A 23,657-nucleotide genomic window follows, 5' to 3' on the forward strand; every position below is an offset into this window, starting at 1 on the left:
GCTGAGGTAGTGGATGGAGTGCCAATCAAGCAGGCTGCCTTATCCTGGAAGATGTCAAGCTTCTTGAGTGTGTTGGATTAGTATTCATCCAGGAAAGCATTCCATCATAGTCCTTACTCATGTCTTGAAGATGATGGGCTGGTATTGGGGAATCAGGAGGCGAATTACTTCCCACAAAATTCCTCACCTCTTACCTAGTCTTGTAGTCACTGCATTTAATTGGTTATTTCAGCTTCTGGTGAATGACAACCCAGAATGTTGTTGGTGGAGGATTCACTGGTGGTAATACCCTTGACTATCAATGGAAGTGCTTTTAATTCTGTCTCACTGATATGTTGTGAATGTTACTTGCCCCTAACCAGTGAATATTGTCCAGGTCTTACTGCACGTAGACAGAGACTGTTTCAATCTATGAAGAGTTACAAATGATGTTGAACATTTTGCAATAATTAACGAATATCCCAGCTGCTAGCCATTATGATGGAAGAAGGTCTTTGAAGCAACTGAAGATGGTTGAGCCTAAGACACTCTCCTGAGGAACACTATTATTATAGATATGCCTTAAAACAGCAGGAAACAGACAACAGTACAGCACAGGAACAGGCTCTTTGGCTAACCAAAACTGCGCCAACACATGATGCCTTTCTAAACTGAAAACCTTTTAGGTCTACACAGTCCATTTCCCTCTATTCCCTACCCGTTCATAAATCTGTAAAGATGCCTCTTAAACATTGCTATTGTATCCGCCTCCACCTCCTCTGGCAGTGCGTTCCAGGCACTTACTACCCTCTGTGTAACAAACCTGCCTCTCACATCTCCTCTAAACTTCCCTCTTTTACCATAAGCCCAGTTTCCCCAGTAATTGACATTTCTGTCCTGGGTAAAAGACTGACTCTCCATCCTGTCTATGCCTCACGTAATTTTGTAAATTTCCCAGGTCGCCATTTTCCAACTTCTACCATCCTCTGACAATCAAGTGAAAACAAACCAATTTTGTCCATTCTCTCCTCATGACTGATACCCTACAAATCAGCCAATATCCTGGTAAACCACTTCTGTACCCTCTCCAAAGTCTCCACGTCCATTTGGTAGTGCAATGACCAGAACTGTACACTATTTCAAGTGTGGTCTGACTAAGATTCTACACAGCTGCAACATGACTTGCCAACTTTTATACTCTGTGATCTGACCGATGAAGGCAAGCATAGCAAAATTGTCTGTGTCCAAAACTAGGCAGTATAGATTTAAGTTGAGACGAGGAAGATTTAAGAGACCTAAGGGACAAATTTTTTATGCCAGAGGAGTTGATGGAGGCTAGTACAATTGTATCATTTAAAAGGCATGTGGCTGAGTACATGAATATGAAGAGTTTAGAGAGATATGGGCCAAATACTGGTAAATGGGACAATTTTAATTTAGGATATCTGTTCAGCATGGATGGGTTGGACCAAAGTGTCTGTTTCCATGTTGTACATATGCCTTCTTTATCATCTTATCCACTGGTGCTGCCACTTACATGGAACTGAGGACCTGTCCACCTATATCTCCCTGTATGTTGATGCCACTTAGGGTTCTTCCATTTGCTGTATACTTAGCTCCTGCATCATATCTTCCAAAATGTGCCACCTCACATTTGTGCAGATTAAACTCCATCTGCCATTTTTTTAAAAAATCATTAATGGGATGACGGGAATCGCTAGCTAGGAAGAATTTATTGCCCATTCCTAATTGCCCAGAGGGGAGTTCAGAGTCAACCACATTGCTGTGGGTCTGGCATCACATGTAGGCCAGACCAGGTAGAGACAGCAGTTTCCTTCCCTAAAGGACATTAGTAAACCAGATGGGTTTTTCCAACAATCGACAATGGATTCTCCATCGTCATTAGATTCTTAATTCCAGATATTTTTATTGAATTCAAATTCCACTATCTGCTGTGGTGGGATTTGAATCCAGATCCCCAGAACGTTATCGGGGTTTCTGGATTAACTGTCCAGTGTTAATACCACTAGGCCATCACATCCCTTGGGCTATTTCTCGGTCCAAGTCACCAACCCATATCTTGCTGTATCCTCTTGCAGTCCTCCTCACTATATGCAGCTCTGCCAATCTTTGTGTCATCTGCAAACTTACGAACCAAGCTGTCTACATTCTCTCCAAATCATTTATCTGTATTACAAACAACAGGGATCCCAGCATCAACCCTGCAGAAACCACCGGTCACAGATCTCCAGCCAGGAAAACACCCTTCCACTACTACTCTCTATCTTCTGTGACTAAGCCAGTTCTGTATCCATCTTGCCAGCTGACCACTGATTCCATGTGATTTCATCTTTTGTATCAGCCTATTGTGAGGGACTTTGTCAAAGACCTTGCTATAGTCAACGTGGATAACATCTTCTGCCATGCCCTTATCTTTGCCAATTTCTCAAAAAACGCAATCAAAATAATGAGGCATGGTCATCCCCCACAAAGCAATGCTGCCAATTGTTAATAAATCCATATTTTACCAAATCTGAGTAAGTCCTGACTATAAGAATTCTCTCCAATAATTGCCCTACCACTGACATAAGGCTTATCAGCCTGTAATTTTCTGAATTATCCTTGTTGCCCTTCTTAAACAAAGAAACAAGGTTTATTTAATAAATCTAATATCTGACATTTATATGCTCTATCACATCTTCACCCCTATAGCTGCTGCATTCCTCAAATCCACATCTCATGCCTTACAAGCATTTCTAACTACTGAACAATGACAGCACATCCCTCAAACACATTGTGCAACTTTTACTGGCACACTGCCCTCCCTCTAGTAGGAGGAAAGGGCACGGAACTGGAGGCCGCAAAGGTGATCTATGAATGCACAGCTTCATGTGCACATCCATTCTCCATTGCTGTGGAAATGGACAGCGGTGGTCAGACTTTACTCTCAATAAAAAAAAATCCAAAGAACTACCGATGCTGGAAATCAGAAACAGAAACAGAAATTGCTGGAAAAACTCAGGAGTCAAGCAGCATCTATGGAGAGGGAAAGAGGAGTTAATATTTCAGGTCCACTGACCCTTTGTCAGAACACCCATAGACTCTGACTCACTGCAACTAGGCTTTTGTATATAAACTTGTTCCTTACATAAGTCTCTGTCATGCTCCTTTTCCTTCCCAGCAACGCCACATCCCTTGTCTCTTCAGTTGATCCCGTTGTCACTGTGCTTCCAATGAGACAAAGTACTGCCTTTCAGTATCTTATTTCTTCACCTGTCTCTGGTAATTTCTACATGAAAACTTTGTGCAGCAGAAGTGTTGTTTACCGTTAAGTAACAGGGTCTGTTTTATATAACTTTGGACAGTCTGAGAATAATGAACAAAGGACATTTCCTACTGCGCTGATTGGGTGATCTCTGGTTTCTAGGTGTGAGAGAAACACTTATCATGACCACGGAGTCTTTTGCAAAGTGGAATATTAATTTCCATATTTCCTGTGTTTGAAGGGGAATACGAGTGGGCTATACCCCTGATGTCCTAACCAATGCCTCTGCTGAACTCACTGTGGCCTTGCTCCTGGCAACCTCTCGTCGACTGATGGAGGCAGTAGCTGAAGCCAAAAAGTAAGCTGACTTTCGTTTCATTGTCCGAAATTATCTGAATTGGAGCAGTTAATATTCAAAACAAATGGGATCGTATCTGGTGGTGTACAATTACTGTGTCAGTTGTAAATAGGATAACATGCCCAATTCAGAAAAGGGATTTACCTTGTCCTTCCAAATATTATAGGTTTTAGTGGGTAAAGCAAAGATTTATGTTCTTTTCTTATTTTATCAATGCAGAAGGCTTGATTGTACTGAATTGTTTCAGAGATAATGGGAACTGCACCTCCGGATACAACGCATCATCCTCCAACACTTCCGCCATCTACAATCCGACCCCACCACCCAAGACATTTTTCCATCCCCACCCTTGTCTGCCTTCCGGAGAGACCACTCTCTCCGTGATTCCCTTGTTCGCTCCACACTCCCCTCCAACCCCACCACACCCGGCACCTTCCCCTGCAACCGCAGGAAGTGCTACACTTGCCCCCACACCTCCTCCCTCACCCCCATCCCAGCCCCAAGATGACTTTCCATATGAAGCAGAGGTTCACCTGCACATCTGCCAATGTGGTATACTGTATCCATTGTACCCGGTGTGGCGTCCTCTACATTGGGGAAACCAAGCAGAGACTTGGGGACCGCTTTGCAGAACACCTCCGCTCGGTTCGCAATAATGAACTGCACCTCCCAGTCACGAACCATTTTAACTCCCCCTCCCATTCTTTAGATGACATGTCCATCATGGGCCTCCTGCAGTGCCACAATGATGCCACGCGAAGGTTGCAGGAACAGCAACTCATATTCCACTTGGGAACCCTGCAGCCCAATGGTATCAATGTGGACTTCACCAGCTTCAAAATCTCCCCTTCCCCCACCGCATCCCTAAACCAGCCCAGTTCATCCCCTCCCCCCACTGCATCCCAAAACCAGCCCAGTTCGTCCCCTCCCCCCACTGCATCTCAAAACCAGCCCAGCCTGTCTCTGCCTCCCTAACCTGTTCTTCCTCTCACCCATCCCTTCCTCCCACCTCAAGCCGCACCTCCATTTCCTACCTACTAACCTCATCCCACCTCCTTGACCTGTTCGTATTTCCTGGACTGACCTATCCCCTCCCTACCTCCTCACCTATACTCTCCTCTCCACCTATCTTCTTTTCTCTCCATCTTCGGTCCGCCTCCCCTTCTCTCCCTATTTATTCCAGAACCCTCTGCCCATCCCCCTCTCTGATGAAGGGTCTAGGCCCGAAACGTCAGCTTTTGTGCTCCTGAGATGCTGCTTGGCCTGCTGTGTTCATCCAGCTCCACACTTTATTATACTGAATTGTTACCTTTTTATGAACTGTAGAAATGCAATTGTTTTGAAGCCTGTTTACTCCGAGTTTTCCTCTCTGAAGAAATATAGCCATTTTTCAATTCTTCTGAAAGTAAAACCTCATTTGGATATATAAGACTAATCCTTCACCCTGCTATGATCCCAGCTGATAATAATACTGGGTAAGTCAATTCCCAAAATGAAACCTGGCTTGATAAACTGTAAGTTTTATTTCTCATTTTGTTTCGCGTGGAGGTCAATTACCAACCATATTCATAAGAGTCTGCCAATTTACTTTTAACACAAGAACATAAAAGTCTATAACACAAAGAAAAACACAAACTATATTACACCAGACAGAAACTATTGGAACAATCTCCTTAACAAATATCAGAAAGAACAATTCGTCCCTTTTACCCAACTAATATTTTTCAGACACTCAACCTCAAAGAGTCACTCCTATCGCCCTGCTAAAGCTTGATGGTCAACTAGTATGGCTGTAATTGACATGAGGTTTTTTGCCTATCTGGAAGTATTTCTAGAGGAGGGGAACAGCAATCTCTAAAAATTCTGTTTGCTTTCTTTGTTTCAGCTCTTTGCTAGACTTAGAGTTCAGTATCTCCTGACTGTTTTTGTTCATTTAGTAATGTCTTCTGACCTGGGCCCACCATGCGCTGTATTCCAATGATATATTAGAAACACTGAGGCACTAAGCTATGCACAAACACTGTCGTGTGCAAATTTGAACTGGCTGAGCCCCAATTGTCTTTACTCAGTTTAAAATTTACACTCTGCTAAATTAGATATCTCAGAGTGAAGCAGGACTCAGGGCGGTTCCGATTGGGCCAAAGAAAAGTTGCTAAGATCCAGCACGAGTGCTCCTCTGCAACACCTCCATACAAACGATAGGGCCTCCTGTTGTCCTCCACCACAAACTATAAATTACCTTCGAACGACTGTTGATGAGGCAAGCACCTGGAACTAGCAGTTCTGAAAAAGGGTCACTGGACCTGAAACGTTAACTGTGACTTCTTTCCACAGATGCTGTGCTGAGATTTTCCAGCAATTTCTGTTTTTGTTTCTGATTTCCAGCACCGGCAGTTCTTTTGTTTTTTATTATCTAGTACTAGCAATTCAGTTGATGTAAACGTGACTGAGATCCAATCTCACACCGACCTCAGGGCCTACCCATAGAGGCATGCACTGCCTATGATTAAAACCAGACTATCATCTCTTTCTAGCCCTGTATATTTTAACAGCTTAGAAAGTTTATATGTTAGAATAATTCTTTCACTTTTGATTCAAAATGTTCAATTTGAAATATACATGTGCGTTGATTTGATTTAGGCTGTAATGCCCCAATAACTGAACTCTTTCTACTTCCAGTGGTGGCTGGGGCACATGGAAACCCATGTGGCTTTGTGGCTATGGATTGTCAGACAGTACTGTGGGCATCGTGGGTCTGGGGAGAATAGGTGAGTCATTGGTCATAAAATAATTACAGACAAACAATGACTATTCAGCCCCATCGAAATCAAACTTCGCAGAAAGCAAAAGAAAATCCACTGGATTTATGCTTCTTCACATTTGTATTTGTTGGTTGCAGGATGGTGTTGCATGGAGGATGAACACAGTCTCCTCCCAGTCCTTGAGCCGAGAATAATGGATAGCAAGGGGAGAAACAATTGAGTCTTAAGCCCAACAAAGAATAATAATACGGCAGGAATAACCAATTTAGGCTGAAAACTCAATCAGAAGTTGGAAAATGAGCAATTTTTAAGAAAAGTCTTTGTTAATAAAAATAGATGCATTTCTACTTCACTATACACAGATTATTGGAAGATTCCATTTATAAGTATAAAATTCCAGGAGGGTTTCAATGTGACTAAATTCCTCTCAAACTCCAGAACATCTTGGCTACGCTTTACTGAAATACTTCCAGATTTTGATAAATGTAATAGCCAAGTTAATTGTTCAGTCTGCATGCTGTATTTGTTAGTACCCCATTCACTGATACCAGAAAGATCTTGGTGCAACTCAACTGAGGCTGGACTCTACCATATTTCAGGTATATGTTCCAATCCTGATGCTTTTACTGCTGCATTTTAAGAATGGAGGAAACCTCACCTGAGCTGTGCACTTTATTGGGCATTCCAAGATCGCTGAATAGTTCTGGCATCTGAAAAGTGCATGCACACTTTTGATAGGAAGTGTACAGGACATCATTTTGACAAAGAAATTTGTGCATGAACACCAAATGATCACTGACCGCTTAGACATTACACAGATTAAAATGTCAGGCAGCCTGTAATACTGAATCACTGCTCACTTCCATGGCCTGGCAACTTAGTATCTACAGCTGACCCCTGAGGTTAAATGAGATGAAAGACTGCTTACCCTTACGAGTACTAGTTACAAACTAGCAGCTGAATTGTTTCTCTTTTTTGGCCCTGGTCCCACTCAAACCAGTTTCAATGTTTTCTTATACTGTACTTGACTAATGTTTGAGTAGTCTGCATGGAGTGATCTGGCTGCTGCTAGAGTACTTTTCTATTTGTTTAAAAGCTTGAATTGAAACTAGTTACTTCCAAAAGGGCTTCATCTGTGAATTAAACATGACTGGTAGAATGAAGGGAGGCCATTTAAAACAGGACAAGCTGCTAAGCAGGAGAAAGCCATATTCACTCAGAGTCTTGAGGGATTAATTACCTTAGCTGCACTTCAGTAAAGATTGATGCTTGGGATTTCTTTGGTTCACCTTTAAAAATGCACAGGGGTAGCTGGCGAACTAGTCAGGGAAAGTTGACAAATCATCCGGGGAAGAATGAATTATTGGGACAGCCAACCAGAAAAGAGACTTGCCCATATCAGAAATGGAAAAATTTTGAAAGGAACTGCTACTCCTTTCAAAAACTGCTTCTTCCCTACGTTTGCTGCTGATAGGCGTGGAACAGCCTCTGTTAGAGGGGCGGTAAGAAAGTGGGTAGCAGCGATGAGCAAGGTTTGGTGAGGCCAGGGCGGAGCAAGTTGGCCAGGCAAAGCCAAGGCCAGGAATTCTGCTACCAGAGAGCCCGGAGAATCTGACAGGTGATACCATGGTAGGAGCACTCAGTTTTCCAAGTGAGCTGAGAAGTGGGTGATTCACAGGGAGAAATGGGGAGAAATTATGGCTACAAAGGGGAGAGGAGGGCAGACACTCTTGGGAACAAAGGGAAAATGTGGCCAAAAACTCGTGGCTGTGGAATCTTGAAGTGTCATGTAATGAATTCCTTGTAAATTAATATACTTCTTTATGAAGTGTGTGTCAGTTAGCGAAAACAAAACTGTTGTTGCTGAATTAAACCCATTGTCCTCTGCCAATTTAAGTACTCTTTGATCTCAGAGGTTTAAGCTTTCCTTTTATATTCTGAAGCTTGATAATTGTTGAGGATATTGTTGAATTTTTCTAATTCTGTGTGTCCAAATGTCAACATAAATATTGAAGATCACTATATGTTTACATCTCACCTAATGAAGGAGTTAATGAGAATGAGAACAGTAACCCTTGAGAAATCCCAAAAAGAGCCATTGAAATAAATTGACATGCTTTGATTGACCACAGTGATCCTAACTGCAATCTTCTGATTACTGCAATCTCTTCTGCTGTTATCAGACCTACCCCTGTTATCAGGCTTTTGAACGGATCGCTCATATATTAAGGTAGATCTCTCTCTCTGCACGTCCTGTGTACTGTAACATTATATTCTACATTCTGTTCTATTACCCTGATGTACATGTGTATGGTATGTTTTGCCTGGGTAGCACTTAAAACAATACTTTTCATTGTATCTCAGTACACATGACAATAATCGAATCAAATCAAATAACTACAGCCTTAAACCAGAGCAAGGACAGCACTGATTGTGACAGTGAAGGTGACTGGATTAACCTTTATGCAGCTGTTTCTAGCGATGCAAGGAGCATTGTGTGGGTTGTAGTGCATTGCTACATAAAGGTGGTCCTTGACATTCTCTGAGAGACTTTCACTAACATTCCCTCTGAGAGAGAAAGAGACAGCTAGATTCATTCCAGCTTCCTTCTGGACTTAGGATGTACCAGTTTCAGCTGGACTGCAGCGATATAAACGGACTAATAGACAACATCAGGTTATATTGATGTCAAGAGTGAATTAGAATCAGAATTAAGTTTATTGTCACATGTACTCACATGAGTACAGTGAAAAGTTTACAAGGCACCATCTAAGGTGCCATCTTAGCTACCAAAGTGCCGAGGTATAGATTCTTAGCAATAAATTAGGAAAATACAAAACCATAGGAATAAAATAGAAAAATAAAGGAATTAAAGTTCAGAATTGCCACCCCATTCTGTGCCAGCAGCTAGCCTCCACACTACAAAAAGTATGCAAAAGAAATTGCATAAATAGAATTCATCTTCAGAACAAGGGGTGCACAAATATAAGTACAGGGCTTTTGCAAGGTCTCTGCATGAACAACAGCCAGACGTCCTTGTTGTGGGCACCACCAGCACTGCAGCCAAAGTCTCTCAAGTCCATGCTGCAGGCCTACCGCAGCCAAGAGTCCTCTTCTGGGCACTGCCACAGCCAAAGACCTGTTGAGCACCCCCACAGCCAATGGCCCACCAGTCCCCCAGTCCAGGCTCTGGGCCCAATGCAGTCACAAACCTTCACTGCAGGCCCCATGAACCACCACAGCAGATGACGTGCTGAGTTCCTGACTCCAGGCTCTGGGCCTACCGCAACCAGGAATCTTGATTCCAGGCACCGCCACGGCCAAGAGACACCACCAACATAGCTCTGTCTTCCCCACATAGTCACAAAACAAAGAAAGAAAAGAGAAAGAAAATACAAAAGAAATTAAAAAGAAGCAAAAGCAAATGAAGCAGGCGAACTCCGGGCTCCAGGGCATAGGAGCCTACACACCATGCTGCTACTTTGCTGCCATCTTGAGTAGGAACAGCTGGTTTATGCTCTGTGATGTGAATGGCATTTTCCTGGGCTAGCTCCTTAGTAATCCTCCTGATCTGTAGGATCTGGAAGCCGATTTGAACCAGGGCCTGGGAGGACCTCCCACAAGGAGCTCGAACAGTTCATCAACTTTACTAACATGTTCCACCCCAACCTCAAGTTCACCTGGACTAACTGATACCTCTGTCTCCTTCTTGGACCTGTCTGTCTCCATCCCTGGTGACCACCTCAAAAATGATATCTATTTCAAGCCCACCAACTCCCGCAGCTACCTAGACTACACCTCTTCTCACCCACCTTCCTGTAATCATGTGATCCCCTATTCCTAATTCCTCTGCCTCTGCCACATCTGCTCCCAAGGCATTCCACTCTCAAACATCTCAGCTGACTTCGTATTTCAAGGACCACAACTTCCCCTCCTTTAGTGGTCGAATAGGCCCTCAACCGCATCTTTTGTGTTTCCCACACCTCTGCCTTCACACCCCCTCCCTGCAATAAAAACAAAGACAGGATCCCCCTTGTCCTCATGTATCACCCCATTAACCTCCAAATTCAACGCATCATTCTCCGCCACCTGCAATCTGACCCCACTACGACAGATATATTTCCATCCCCACCTCATCTGCCTTCTGGAGGGACCACTCTCTCCGCGACTCCCTTGTCAACTCCACACTCCCCACTAGCCCCACCACACCTGGCACCTTTCCCTGCAACCGCAGGAAGTGCTACACCTGTCCCTATGCCTCCTCCCTCACCCCCATCCCAGGCCCCAAAAAAACCTTCCACATCAGACAGAGGTTCACCTGCACATCTGCTAATGTGGTCTATCACATCCACTGTCCTCGACGTGGCCTCCTGTGCATCGGGGAGACCAAGCGGAGGCTCGGAGACCGCTTTGTAAATCACCTGCGCTCGGTTCACGACAAACAACACCTTCCAGTCGCAAACCGCTTCAAAGCCCACTCCCACTCCCTGGACAACATGTCCATCCTGGGCCTCCTCCAGTGTCACAGCGACACCACCCAGAAACTAGAGGAGCAGCACCTCAAATTCACCCTTGGGACCCTACAATCCAATGGTCTCAATGTGGACTTCACTCGCTTCAGAAACTCCCCACCCCTGGCTTCATCCCAAGACCAACCCTCCCTCTCATCCCCACCTCCTTGACCTGTCCGTCTTCTCTCCCACCTATCTGCTCCTTCCACCTCACTAACCACTCCCCACCACGACCTACCTGCACTCACCTATCACCATCCCACGTACCTTCCCCAGCCCCACCCCCCCATTTATTTCACAGTCTCCTTCTCCCAACCTGAAACGTCAGCTTTTCTGCTCCTCTGATGCTGCCTGGCCTGCTGTGTTCCTCGAGCTCCACGCTGATTACATCTTGGTCTGTTTACTGGATATGGATTGGGAGCAAGGGACAAGAAGGGGAATGGACTTCCATGTTGAAGACTACCACCCACTATATCCACCTCTCTAAACCTGCCTTAAGGCCTTCTGAGTGATAAATTAGAGATTTTCAAATCAGGATATCTGCATTACTACTTACCTTATTTGTGAATGTAATGACCTAGTGGTAATATCACTAAACTATTGATCTAGACAACATTCTGGGGACCCGGATTCGAATCTCACCTTGGCAGAAGGTGGAATTTAAATTCAACTTAAAAATATCTGGAATTAAGGTTCTAAGAATGACCATGAGCCCACTGTCAGGAAAAAGCCATCTGGTTTTCTAATGTCAATTACAGAGAGAAACCGCCATCCCTGATGGGTCTGGCCTATATGTGACTCCAGACCCACAGCAAAGTATGGTTTGACTCTTAACTGCCCTGTGGGCAATTTGGGATGGGCAATAAATGTTGGCCTAACCAGCAATACCCTCCTACATGAAGGAATTTTTAAAAAGGATCTTTGTGGGCCTGTGTTATGTATCAGAGCAGATATGTAGTATACCTTTGAGGGAAATGCTCGCCATGTCATTGCCATTGTCATGGCAGGTGACCTAATATTATGACATGGTGGCTGAGTGGTTAACATACTGACAGCAACCCAATGAATGCTCTTCAAACCAAACAATGCCCACCCCCACAACCAAACAGCCCGCATGATCTCCCGCACACCTCTCCGCAGTCAAAATTATTTGTAGATTTGGCGTAATTATTGTAAAATCTGGAAAGAATGTGCTCTGTCATATGTCCAGTAGGTTTTCCTACTTGTGTGTTTCAAAGTACTGAAATAAGCGTGTAAGTTATGACTATGAATTGATGATGTGGTTTTATGTTTGGACTTGCTGGATCAATGGATATCCAAAATCTTTATCCTCACCATACCTGAAGACTCCATTTTTTTTTGGTTTTCCCTGTGTGCACTCCCTCAGGAGGTCAGACCGTATTTGAAAGAGTTTTAATGGCTGGATGGGTTGACACTTGTTTTGTCTCTCCAAAGGTTTTGCTGTTGCGCAGCGTTTGAAGCCATTTGGTGTGAAGAAATTCCTGTACACAGATTTTGAGCCAAAACCAGAGGCTGCTGCAGAGATACAGGCTGAATACGGTGAGGGACCAGTGGCAACTGGCTATTCGGCCCATCAATCACTGGGAAAATGTTTGAGGGTATCATTAATAATTTGAGAGTTTGTGCATCACATGATAGCGATTGTCAAGCTGCTGAGTTATTATAAAAATCCAACTGATTCAGTAACACTGTTTAGACTGGGAAGCTGACTGTCCTCACTGCGTCTGGCCTATGCATGTCCCGAACTCCATACCAATGTTGTCTGTGCTCCACAAGACATTTCAGTCTTTTAAAAAAAATGCAATTTGAAAAGCAGACCCACCACCACTTCTCCAAAGCGTCACTGGGCCTGGAGCATAAATGCTGATCTACTAGAGAGATGAATATCCTGAGAATGATTTTTGTTTAAAAAGCATCACTACAAATTCAAGCAGATGAATTTCATTTTTTCAGGTGACCAATAGAAAAACTGTGTATCCATACGCAGTGAAACTGTCATTGCTGGCGCATGTTCTCAGAAGTCAGGCGCCAATTTAATATGAGAATGAAAGTCAGCCACTGATTTGCAGTCTGAAACCTGTGACCCATTAAAACCACTGTTTGATTGACCTCAGCTATTTGAAAGTAGCTTAATTTAATTGGATTCTTGTGTTGAAAGTTTAGGTTCACATCTGTATGTCACAAATGTGTTCCACATTGTAGGATAATCGAAGCACTGCCACCGTGTTTAAAAAAGTCTGCAAAAGATTGATTAAAGGGTGTAGGACGATTATAGAATCTTAGAAGGGTCAAGTCAAAGGACTTCATTTGGCCTGTAGTGCTGGATTTATTGGGCATGGCAGAGTTTCCAGTGACTTGCCTGAAAGGAAAAGGGGGTTACAAAATTCTTCTTCAGCAATCAGTGAGATCTAGAATGCATCTTGTCAGCAAGTCACCTCTGTAGGCCAAGGTGCTCAAATGTGAAGTTTTCAAATATGCACCATTCGCCCCCTCCCCCGCCAACATCTATAGGCCAACAGGTATCACTAGATGACGACCAATGAAGTGGTCCCCCAAGTGCTGATAAAATGCCAAAATATGCCCTTAATAGGGAAATTTTTTTTATTCTTCGAGTATTTATCCAAACTACTTTGAACACTGCTATAGAATATATATTCACTACCCAAACAGGCATTGCAGAGGAAATGCTCAATTCATAATTTTTTTGTACTTGTGTCACATCCGGCTTATTTACCAATTACCTTTAAGTCAATGCCCTCTGGTTTTCGGCCCTTCAGCTTTTGGAAATTTTATCTTCAATTCCTCTGACTAAACACATAATGATTTTAAACATTGTTCTCAGTAGAAGAATGTGCCGAGATATGTTTGATATGTCACCGCACTACAGGAAAGATGTTATTGCACTGGAGGGGAAACAGTGGAGACTCACCTAGGTGTTGCTTGGGATGGAGCAGTTTAGCGTAGAAGAGATACTGGATAAGGTTGGGTTGTTTTCTTCAGAGCGGAGAGGGTGGGTTGAGGGTGGGGGGCGGTGGTGAACCTGACTTAGATGTATAAGGTTACAAAGGGCATAGAGGGGGTGGATAGAAAGCGACTGTTCCCCTTAGATGAACGGTCAATGACAAGAGGGCATATGTTTTAGGTGAAAAGCAGGAGGATTGGAGGAGATTTGAGGAAGACGTTTTCACTCAAGTATGGTGGGAATCTGGAAAGTACTCTTTGGGAGAGTAGTTGAGGTGGGAAACCTCGCCACCTTTAAAAAGTACTTCAATGATCACTTGAAATGTCAAGTTGGATGAATGTGGATTTAGAGTCATTTTTGTTGATGTTGACCCTGATGGGCTGAAAGGCCTCTTCTGTACTGTATGATTCTATGAAATGTAACAATAACTACCCCAGTTTCTCCAATATCCACACGTGACTGCAATTCATCTTCCTTGAACCATTATTAAATCTTTTCTATAAACTGAACACAAACTAGTGTCTTATATAGATTTAGCATAATTCATTGTTAATGGCCTTTCATAAAATTTGTAGGATATGTTAACACAGCCTAAGAATCTGTCCCATGGTGAATTAAAATATTAGTTCAATACTGCAGAATATTTGGCTCTTTCATTAATGTGACATATGCTTCAAAAGAATACGTCCACATATTTGAAGTAAACAGCCAATATAAACTTGTCACTATCTTGTCAATGAAGGTATTGCACTGCTGCCGGTGGAAGAAGTCTCCAATTGCAGCAGTGTAACATTGACAGTCTCTGCTATATAAATGTGAGTTTACAATTTTGTCAATATATTTAATTGAACAATAAATTAGTAATTATTACAGACGGCACAGGTTTACAGAGAACTGACATGTTCTGCAATTATCCCCAAGCCAAAGATTAGTCTTAGAGGACAGGAGAAAGTAATTTCCTCTTGATTCCCCTTACTTTGCGGTAAAACATCAGTAATTTTTAAAAACTGCTTACATAAGTAAATGGGTTTCCAGAAAAAAGTTACAGAAGTCCCTGAGAAATCCTAGACACTAACTTCCCATGTGTAATAGTATGGGAGATTGATCCTTACTATGTATAATGTGGCATAATTCATTTATTTACTGACATAAATAGCATTGCCTGTGTTGATGATTCACATTAGATCCATTTTCCTGTAAATAGAAATAAAAATAGATTCATAACAGATTGAAGAGACTAAATGGCGTACTGCCAACAACCTGTTACTTGTTCATCTCTCTTATGTGTCACATCAAAAGTTGTCGGTCCTCTTCGCTATAAATAGTGCAGGTTAATAAGGATAAATTACTTTTGACGGTTGGATTAAATAACCATGAGAAAAGCACTATATACTTCATAAGGATATTCAATCTAACTTATTTTGTCTGGCCAAAGCAACTCTGTACTCACTGTTGCTGCTTCTACTTAGTTTGTACATTTTTTCCTGGGTTTGGTTTCCATCTCCACTCCTACTTTAAGCTGTCAAGCGTCTACTTTCGTGGAAATCAGAATTGAGCATGGTTGACCAAAAACTTGCAAAGCTTTTTCTCAAATATATTTATTTTTGGAATGCTGCGTTAACACCAGCATTTATTGGCTCTCTGTAGATTTCATTGAGAAGGTGTTGTACTTTCACTACAGTCTACAATTTTTCTGAAGATTTTTCAACAATACTGTTACATCATAGTTGCAGGATTTTAATCTAATGATGCAACACTCAGTTGACTGGAAGTAGAGATAACAAAGTGTGGAGCTGGATGAACACAGCAGGCCAAGCAGCATTTCAGGAGCACAAAAGCTGACATTTCGGGCCTAGACCCTTCATCAGAAAAGGTGGATGGGAAGAGGGTTCTGAAATAAATAGGGAGAGAGGGGGAGGCAGAAGGAAGATGGATAGAGGAGAAGATAGGTGGAGAGGAGTACAAGAGAGTTGCAGTGGGAGAGAGATCCCCTGAGGTTTGTCCGGAGGGAGGAGGGTAACTTCTTCATGTTAGGCATCCCTGGAAGAGGCTTCTCAGTGAAGTTAAAATTGTAATCAGAGATAATGGGAACTGCAGGTGCTGGAGAATCCGAGATAACAAAGTGTGGAGCTGGAGACTATTGCTGTGGTAATTGATTTTGCTTATCATGGACTCAGGATACCTGGAATTTCTCCACAAAAATATACTGATGTACTGGCTCAGTAAACCATTTTTGCACTGTACATTTCTCACAGGCCAAATTTAGTCAGGTCAAATAGTTTGGGAACATTTTCAATGCCAGTATTAAAGTTTTGAAGGTGAGCCAACCCAAGCAACACTTCATCACTTGTACTGGCTCATTGCATGTGGATTTTGGAAAACGCCATCACTGAATGAGGCTTCATATGAAGGGGAGAAACCACAGAAAAGAGGCATAAATTAGCATCATATGGCTTAAGATTCATGCTATGACATTTTTAGGAATAGGATTTTGATGTAAATCAGTTAAATAATGATTTATGAACAAAGCCCTATTTAGATTACTATACCATCGTAAACTTAAAGACTAAGTGAAAAATCCTTCATTCCAATAATCAGAATAAGGAAGGTGTTGAAAAAGTTCATTTGTTTCAGGATAATAGAAGTACTGATGTTGACTCCTCCATTGCAGTGCCCATGGATAAATTGGCAGAGCAATCAGACTTTGTGACAGTGCACTGTACCTTGACTCCTGAGACAAACGGTTTGTGCAACAAAGAGTTTTTCTCAAAGATGAAAAGGACGGCCATTTTTATCAATGCTAGCAGGTGAGATATGAACACAGAGGTGTACTGAAGTGTTTCCTGATGGGATTTTATTTTTAGCTAGTGTACTAGCAGAGATTTTACCTCTGTGCACACTTTTTAAAAATTTCTGTATTTATTGTTGTTCACTTTAATATCATACAAATTAGACATGACTATCCAACAGTCCCTATGAGTAGAGGTTCTCAAACATGATATTGTTACGATCTGCAAGAATACTGTACTGTAAACTGAGCCCCATAATTCCTGGAGTCATACCAAATGTTAAGTCCTTTTGCTAAGTATGCACAGTGGTGCAATTTACAGGTACAGCTGTTGTATTAAAATTACATACAGATTTCTGGTAAAATCTATACCTTCCAAAAAGTCTTGTGATTTCCCATTTAGTTTTAGAAAAGGTAATTCTATTAAAGCCTTCACTTTTACTGTCCTTGGCAAGACTTTTCCCTGTCCAACCACATATCCGAAGTTCGTAACTCTTGCTTTCACAAATTCGCTTTATGTTCCATTTATTGCTAAACCAGCAAACTGTAATTGCTTACACAGGTCTTTAGCTTGCATTACATCCTCTTCTCAAGTACTACTATAAACTGCAAAAGCAACTCAATTTCTACACAGTTATAACTCCAGCTACAACTTGATTCTTAAGCCACTGGAATACCATCATCCAACACTGGTAAAATTCATTTGTTGTAAATAAAAATGGAAATTTCTTTTGCCCTGATGTTAATGGCACTTACCAGTACCCCTTTAATAGATCAGTTTGAGAAAGAAATGAGACACTACCAGCCTTATGAATGCATTCTCATTATCTCGATCATTTTTCACTGTTCTGATCATCTGGCACACTTGCTCCTTTTCACCGGCTTCCCTATGAAGCATGTTTACATGACATAACTGATTCTTCTTCCTAAAATCAGTATTATTCATAAGTCACTTTACCAAACCTTCTAACTTCTTTATATGAACTCTGAATTTTACTTCCAAAGGTTCACTTTGTTGAAGGTAACAATACCAATACTTCACCTCACACCTGAAACATTCGAGTTTCTGAATCCGCCCATTCTTTCATTTTCATTTATGAGACTTCTCAATGTTCCTGTGCTAGCCTGCATGAACCTGTGAATCATTCTAGAAACATAGACACAAGACCCAACATTGAGAACTTGTTTCTTTCATTCAAGAACTTCTGCCTAATCAATTATTATGGATTTCTAATTTCTTGACCATAAACCAATTCAATTGGACTAAATCATGCAGATTCATCTGGGGAATCTCTGGTTTCAAATATTAAAAATTCTAATCCTTTGTCACAATCCTGTGGGTGCATGACAGAATGCCTTAACCATGGCTCTGAGAGTCTGATGGTATCTCTCCAAATCTCCCTGTGATTGCGGATGATATGCAGTGACTCCAACAGTTTTATGTCGGAACTGCTAATGATTTACTGGAAAACTTCAGACATGAAGTTAGAACCATGATCAGACAGTACCTCAACTGGTAGTCCCTAACGAGTAAAAAACTGTGTTAACTTTTCTACCACTGCCTCATGTGTAATTGTCCTTAAAGGAATAGCCTCTGGGAATCAAGTTATCATATCCATAATTGTAAGAACAGACTGATGTCCTGCTTTCATTTTCAGTAAAGGCCTTATACAATCTACCGGAATCCATAAAATCTGTACAATGTGGAAACAGGCCATTTGGCCCAACAAGTCCACACCAACCCTCTGAAGAGCATCATAACTAGACCCACCTCCCTACTGTATACCTGGAACCCCGCATTTCCCATGGCTAATGCAGCTAACCAAAATATTCTTGAACAGAATCAGTAATTTAGTGTAGCTAATCCAACTAACTTGCACATCTTTGGACTGTGGGTGGAAACCACAGCACCTAGAGGGTACCCACGCAGACATGGAGAGAATGTGCAAACACCACACAGACAGTCACCCAAGAGTGAAATTGAACCTGGGTCCCTGGCGCTGTGAGGCAGCCGTGCTAACCACTGAGCCACTGTGCCGCCCCAAATACCAGACTAATACACTAATACCAGTCTAAATGGTTCTTCAAAAACAGATAAAGGCCTGATTACATGTTGAGGTTTTCCTACCACTTGACATGTATGACATGTTCCACAAAGTTGCATTTATTACTCTGCTCAAATGAGGAGGAATGCAACAGACACCTAAAGATTTCGAAGGACATCCTCATAAGAAGGGGAAAATGATGCTCAACTCATCTATTACCAGTTTAGTGCCACAGAAAAAAAAACAGCAACATCAGATACAGGATATGACCAGTACTTTCCCAGGGTGGAGAGACCATGCCATGTTCTTTGCAGCCTGCAACTTGTCATTGAAGATGATGAGCACCTCGTCAAGTTCATCTCTACACCTCCACTTCTCACCTTCAAATAACCGCCATACCTTAAACAGACCACTTTTTGCAGCAAACTACCCAGCCTTCAGGACAGCATCGACTACAACACCATGCAACCTTGCCACGGCAACCTCTGCAAGACATTGTCGGATCATCGACACGGACACTTCCATCACAACACCCACGGCGTATACAGCAGAGATTCGTGTGACTCGGCCAATGTTGTCTCTCTCATATGCTGCAGGCAAGGGTGCCCCGAGGCATAGAACATAGAACATAGAACAATACGGCCGATGGTGAGACCATGCAGATAATACGACAACAGGCGAATGGGCACCACACAACAGTCACCAGACAGGAGTGTTCCCTCCCAGTCAGGGAACACTTCAGCAGTTGTGGCAATTCAGCCTCTATTCTTCAGGTAAGCGCCCTCCAAGATGGACTTCGAGATTCACAACAATGCAGAATCACTAAGCAGAGGCTGATATCCAAGTTCCATACCCAATGAAGATGGCCTCACCCATGATCTTGGGTTCACGTTGCGCAACATGTGACCCTACCACACTTTCTGTATCTGAAAAACCTTCCTCACTGTCCGGTTTTTAAACCTTTACCTTGATGAATTATTACGATCTGTCTATCTTGATTAGTTTGTACAGCTTTGGATTACTTGTTTTATTGGTTAAACCCTCACTTGTGACTCTTATACCTATCATGTTATTCCAGTCATTTAGTTTGTTTCCAGCACCATCTTAGTTTTAATTTTTTGTAACCATCTCTCTGCCTCAGTTAATTAGATTATAGATCATCCCTTTGCTTGTTATTAAGGTGTTGACACTTTAGTCACACTGTCTAACACTCTAGGTCACCTGCAGAGACTCATTATTCAACACTACCCTCATACCAGTCATATGACCTTTTGATCTCTCTGCTCTTGATCTCTCTGCCTATAAATTCTGTGTGCTCTTTTCTCTCATGTCACCTGATGAAGGAGCTGTGTTCCGTAAGCTTGAGATTTCACATAAACCCATTGGACTATAACCTGGAGCTGTGTGATTTCTGACCTTGTCCACCCAAATCCAACACCAGCACCCCCACATCACAGCATCTGTTACTGCTGCAGGTAGAAAACCTGGAAAATGGTCTTTGCTTCCCAGTTCTAATGTTGAAATGACCCTTCTTCAGTTGGTCAGGCCCCCTCATTGTCCAGATGCCTTTTTCTCATGTTTCAACTTATTTGTAAGGGTGATTGATTCAATTGACAAATTATCAGTTGAAAAGCTACAGCTTATGGTGACTGCTGCAGGAAAGGTAACTTGTTTTTGTAAAGTCTGAATTGCAGAAAACAGGCAGCTTCTGGGCAGAGAGATCTTCACCCTTCTTTTTCTCTCCCCTTCTCTGAGTCTTTGTTTCTAACTCCAAGCTGCTCAGCTATTTGTGAACAAGCTCACAACCAACTCACAAAAAGACAGCTCACTATCACCTTGTCAAGGGTATCTAGTGACAGGCATGAAATGCTGGGCCAGCCAGTGACGTCCACATCCCACAAATGAATTGAAAAAAGACAGCCGCTGTCACTGATCACTGTCACTAGTCCACAGAGCTACATAATTAAACAGTCTTGGTTTTAGATCATCTGAAATCTGGATCTCAATTACTGCTTGTTTACCAATGACATGGGGTTACTTGCTTTCAAAGGCGTTTTTCCAAACACTGGTTTTTAAAACATTCTTTTTCATTTCAGTTTCAAAAAACAGAAAAACAAAGAAACAATATTCTGTTCTCTGTAGATTGACCTGCAAGTATGTTGACAAAATACATAGAAATAACACAGAAATATAACAGAAATTGCTGGAAAATCTGAGCATGTCTGGCAGCATCTGTGGAGAGAAAGCAGATTTAATTTTTAGAGTCCAGTTACCCTTCTTCAAAACTGATGGTAGCTAGCAAAAGGATGGCTTTATACCGAATATGGGGTGAGGGTAGTCGGGAAAGCAAACACAAGGTGGAGATACAACCCAAAGAGAGAGAAAACAGTTGGATAAAGGAGTGGTTAAAGGTCAGTCTGGGGAAATGAGCAGCTCCTATTGGGGATTGATAGGGACTGACAATTGGTAGTGTGTGGTAGCAGACCACGTAATGACAAGGCCTGGTGTGAGGGTGAGGGAAAGCATGGGAAAAGGTGCTGAAGCCCTAAAATTCTGGACTTGATCTCAAGCCCAGAAGGCTACAGTGTTCCCAAGTGGAAAATGAGCTGCTGTTTTCCTCCTGCTTGCACTGAGTTGCACCAAGCCTGAGACAGAAATGTTGGCTAGATAACATGGTGGCATGTTGAAGTGGCAAGCAACTGGAAGCCCAGGATCTTTTTTTGCAGACAGAATGTGAAGTCTACGCTTTGTTTCCCCGATGCAGAAGAGACCACATTGTGAGCGGCGAATGCAGTAGACTAGATTGTGTGAAGTGCAGGTAAAGCGTTGTTTCACCTGGAAGGTATATTTGGGCCCTTGGATGCTGGGGAGGGAGGAGGTAAATTGGCAGGTGTTACACCTTCTGCGATTGCAGGGGAAGGTATCATGAGGCTGTAGGGATGTGTTGGGAGTGGAGGAGGAATGGACCAGGGTGTTCCGGAGGATACGGTTGAGGGCACCTTGCCTCTATGCTAGACTACTGTCACCTTGGTGTAATTTAATGGACAGATCCACTTTTGGATTCCATTTAACACAATGTGGCATATTCTTGTCAGAAAGAGAGCAATCTTTCTGAGGCTGGATAGTCACAATCTCCATAACCCCAGCATGGACATTGCCACTCCACCTGAATTAGATAGTGATGTACAATGATCTGTGTTCAACACAAATGAGCAACAGCAGGTCTTGAGACAGGTCAGGAGAGAGCTTGCTGGAGACCGAGGCCGTCTTCCAATTCCAAACAGGACAAGAAATGAGGGGGCTATCTGTGAAAAGGAAACCAGCTGTTATACCTGGCATTGGAGGACCTGTCATGAAGTTTTTGCAGTGCAGCTGAAAGTATGAAGAACCCTCTGCTTCAAGTCAAAGTGATTTTATCTCTACAGAGCTTGTTGTGTGGGGCCGTGGGAAAGTTCCCTACTCCTGAAACAGAAAACCCAGGATTTAATAGTGAGGAAGGTGCATTCATGATGAGGTTGAAAAGATGTATTATTATCTTTTAAATATTTCCAACAAATGCTAATGGCAGGCAGTAAGAATGGAAGAAATCTTTACATCCTTTTTGCAGAGCTTGGGGAAACATCTAAGATCTTCTGACCATTAAGACTCTAATTTGTTTTCACAGAGGAGCTGTGGTGAACCAGGATGATCTTTATCAGGCTTTGAGCACTGGTCAGATTGCTGGAGCAGGATTAGACGTCACAGTTCCTGAGCCATTACCCACCAACCATCCTCTATTTGCCCTGAAAAACTGTGGTAAGTTACAATATTGGGAATAACATGCTGTCCTTTAATGTCGAGTAATTTAGATTTTGCTATGTTGAAAAACAAAGTAAATGCGATCAGTTAAAATCTAATTTGTTCAGCTCTCTGATGTTCACTTTATAAATAGCTTGAAGTGAGCCACAGTCCATATCTAAAAAATGGTTTATCTTACATTATACTTCCAGTTATTCTGCCACATGTTGCAAGTGCCACCATCGCCACTCGTACTACCATGGCTGTGCTGGCTGCCAGTAATCTCCTGGCTGGCCTCAAAGGTGAACCGATGCCAAAGGAGCTGACCCTGTGAGGTTGGAGGCTGTGCCCTAGCTGTGAGGGAGCATCTGCTGTAGATCTTACGACCTGAAACTTTATGCAATGCTAATTGGTTATATGGTTATAAAGGTCTTGTTCAAATATTCTGAAGAAATGAACCTTGCAACTAATAAAGTTGAAACTGCTGACAAATGGGAAAGTGAATCATTTATCTCTGTAGAATAGTTGCAACAATTCACATTTTAAGTCCAATCAAGTTGTTCTTTTTCCAAATGTGTAAACGAGAAAACAGAATACCCTAAAGTAAGCGTCCTGATATTGTCCTGCAACTTTTACCCTGATTCTGCACTTGCGAAGCTGGCGTTGCATTGTGGAGGTCAGGACACCAGTAGATGAGAAGCTCTGAAATCAGATTCAAAATCTAACTTTGCATCTTCTCATTTAAGTTCAGGAAAAAATTGTTAGGAATAAATCATTCAATCAAACTTTGAAACCACTGGCCAGCAGTGTGCATTTAAAGTGTGAACCCTTTGTCTTTTTCACAAGCTAAATATGAGATGAGAAAGGGTTAAGGTTAGGGCCTCATCTTGGCTCACTTCAAAGTTAATCACACACCCCAATCTTCTGTGTTGCAGTACCAATCCATGCCTTAAAAGCACAACTCCCGAATGAGTACCGGCGGATAAAAAAAGTCCTCTGTTAATCACACTTCTCCTAAATGAGAAAAGAAAAGCATACAGTATCTTTAACAACAAATAGGTCTCTCAAAGTGTTTTACTTCTGAATAGTATCACTGGTATAATGCAGAAAACATGGGAACTAACAGCGAGCTCTCATAAACAACAGTATGATCACGACAATTGAACAATGGAATGGCAAGAAAACCTGT

The 23,657-nt window shown here is 42.3% G+C and overlaps 1 protein-coding gene across 1 annotated transcript in view; it reads left to right on the forward strand.

Moving 5' to 3' along the window:
* LOC125451290 (glyoxylate reductase/hydroxypyruvate reductase-like) overlaps positions 1-22,960 on the forward strand; it is a 37,284-nt gene extending 14,324 nt beyond the window's left edge. The window contains exons 4-9 of the mRNA XM_048528269.2: positions 3,486-3,602; positions 6,282-6,370; positions 12,331-12,435; positions 16,530-16,665; positions 22,356-22,486; positions 22,681-22,960. Coding sequence (XP_048384226.2) covers positions 3,486-3,602; positions 6,282-6,370; positions 12,331-12,435; positions 16,530-16,665; positions 22,356-22,486; positions 22,681-22,802 — 700 coding nt within the window. The 3' untranslated portion in view covers positions 22,803-22,960. The remainder of the gene's footprint in view (positions 1-3,485; positions 3,603-6,281; positions 6,371-12,330; positions 12,436-16,529; positions 16,666-22,355; positions 22,487-22,680) is intronic.
* Positions 22,961-23,657: the final 697 nt, after the last annotated feature.

Source organism: Stegostoma tigrinum, chromosome 3 (assembly GCF_030684315.1).
Source record: "Stegostoma tigrinum isolate sSteTig4 chromosome 3, sSteTig4.hap1, whole genome shotgun sequence".
NCBI classification, from domain to species: domain Eukaryota; kingdom Metazoa; phylum Chordata; class Chondrichthyes; order Orectolobiformes; family Stegostomatidae; genus Stegostoma; species Stegostoma tigrinum.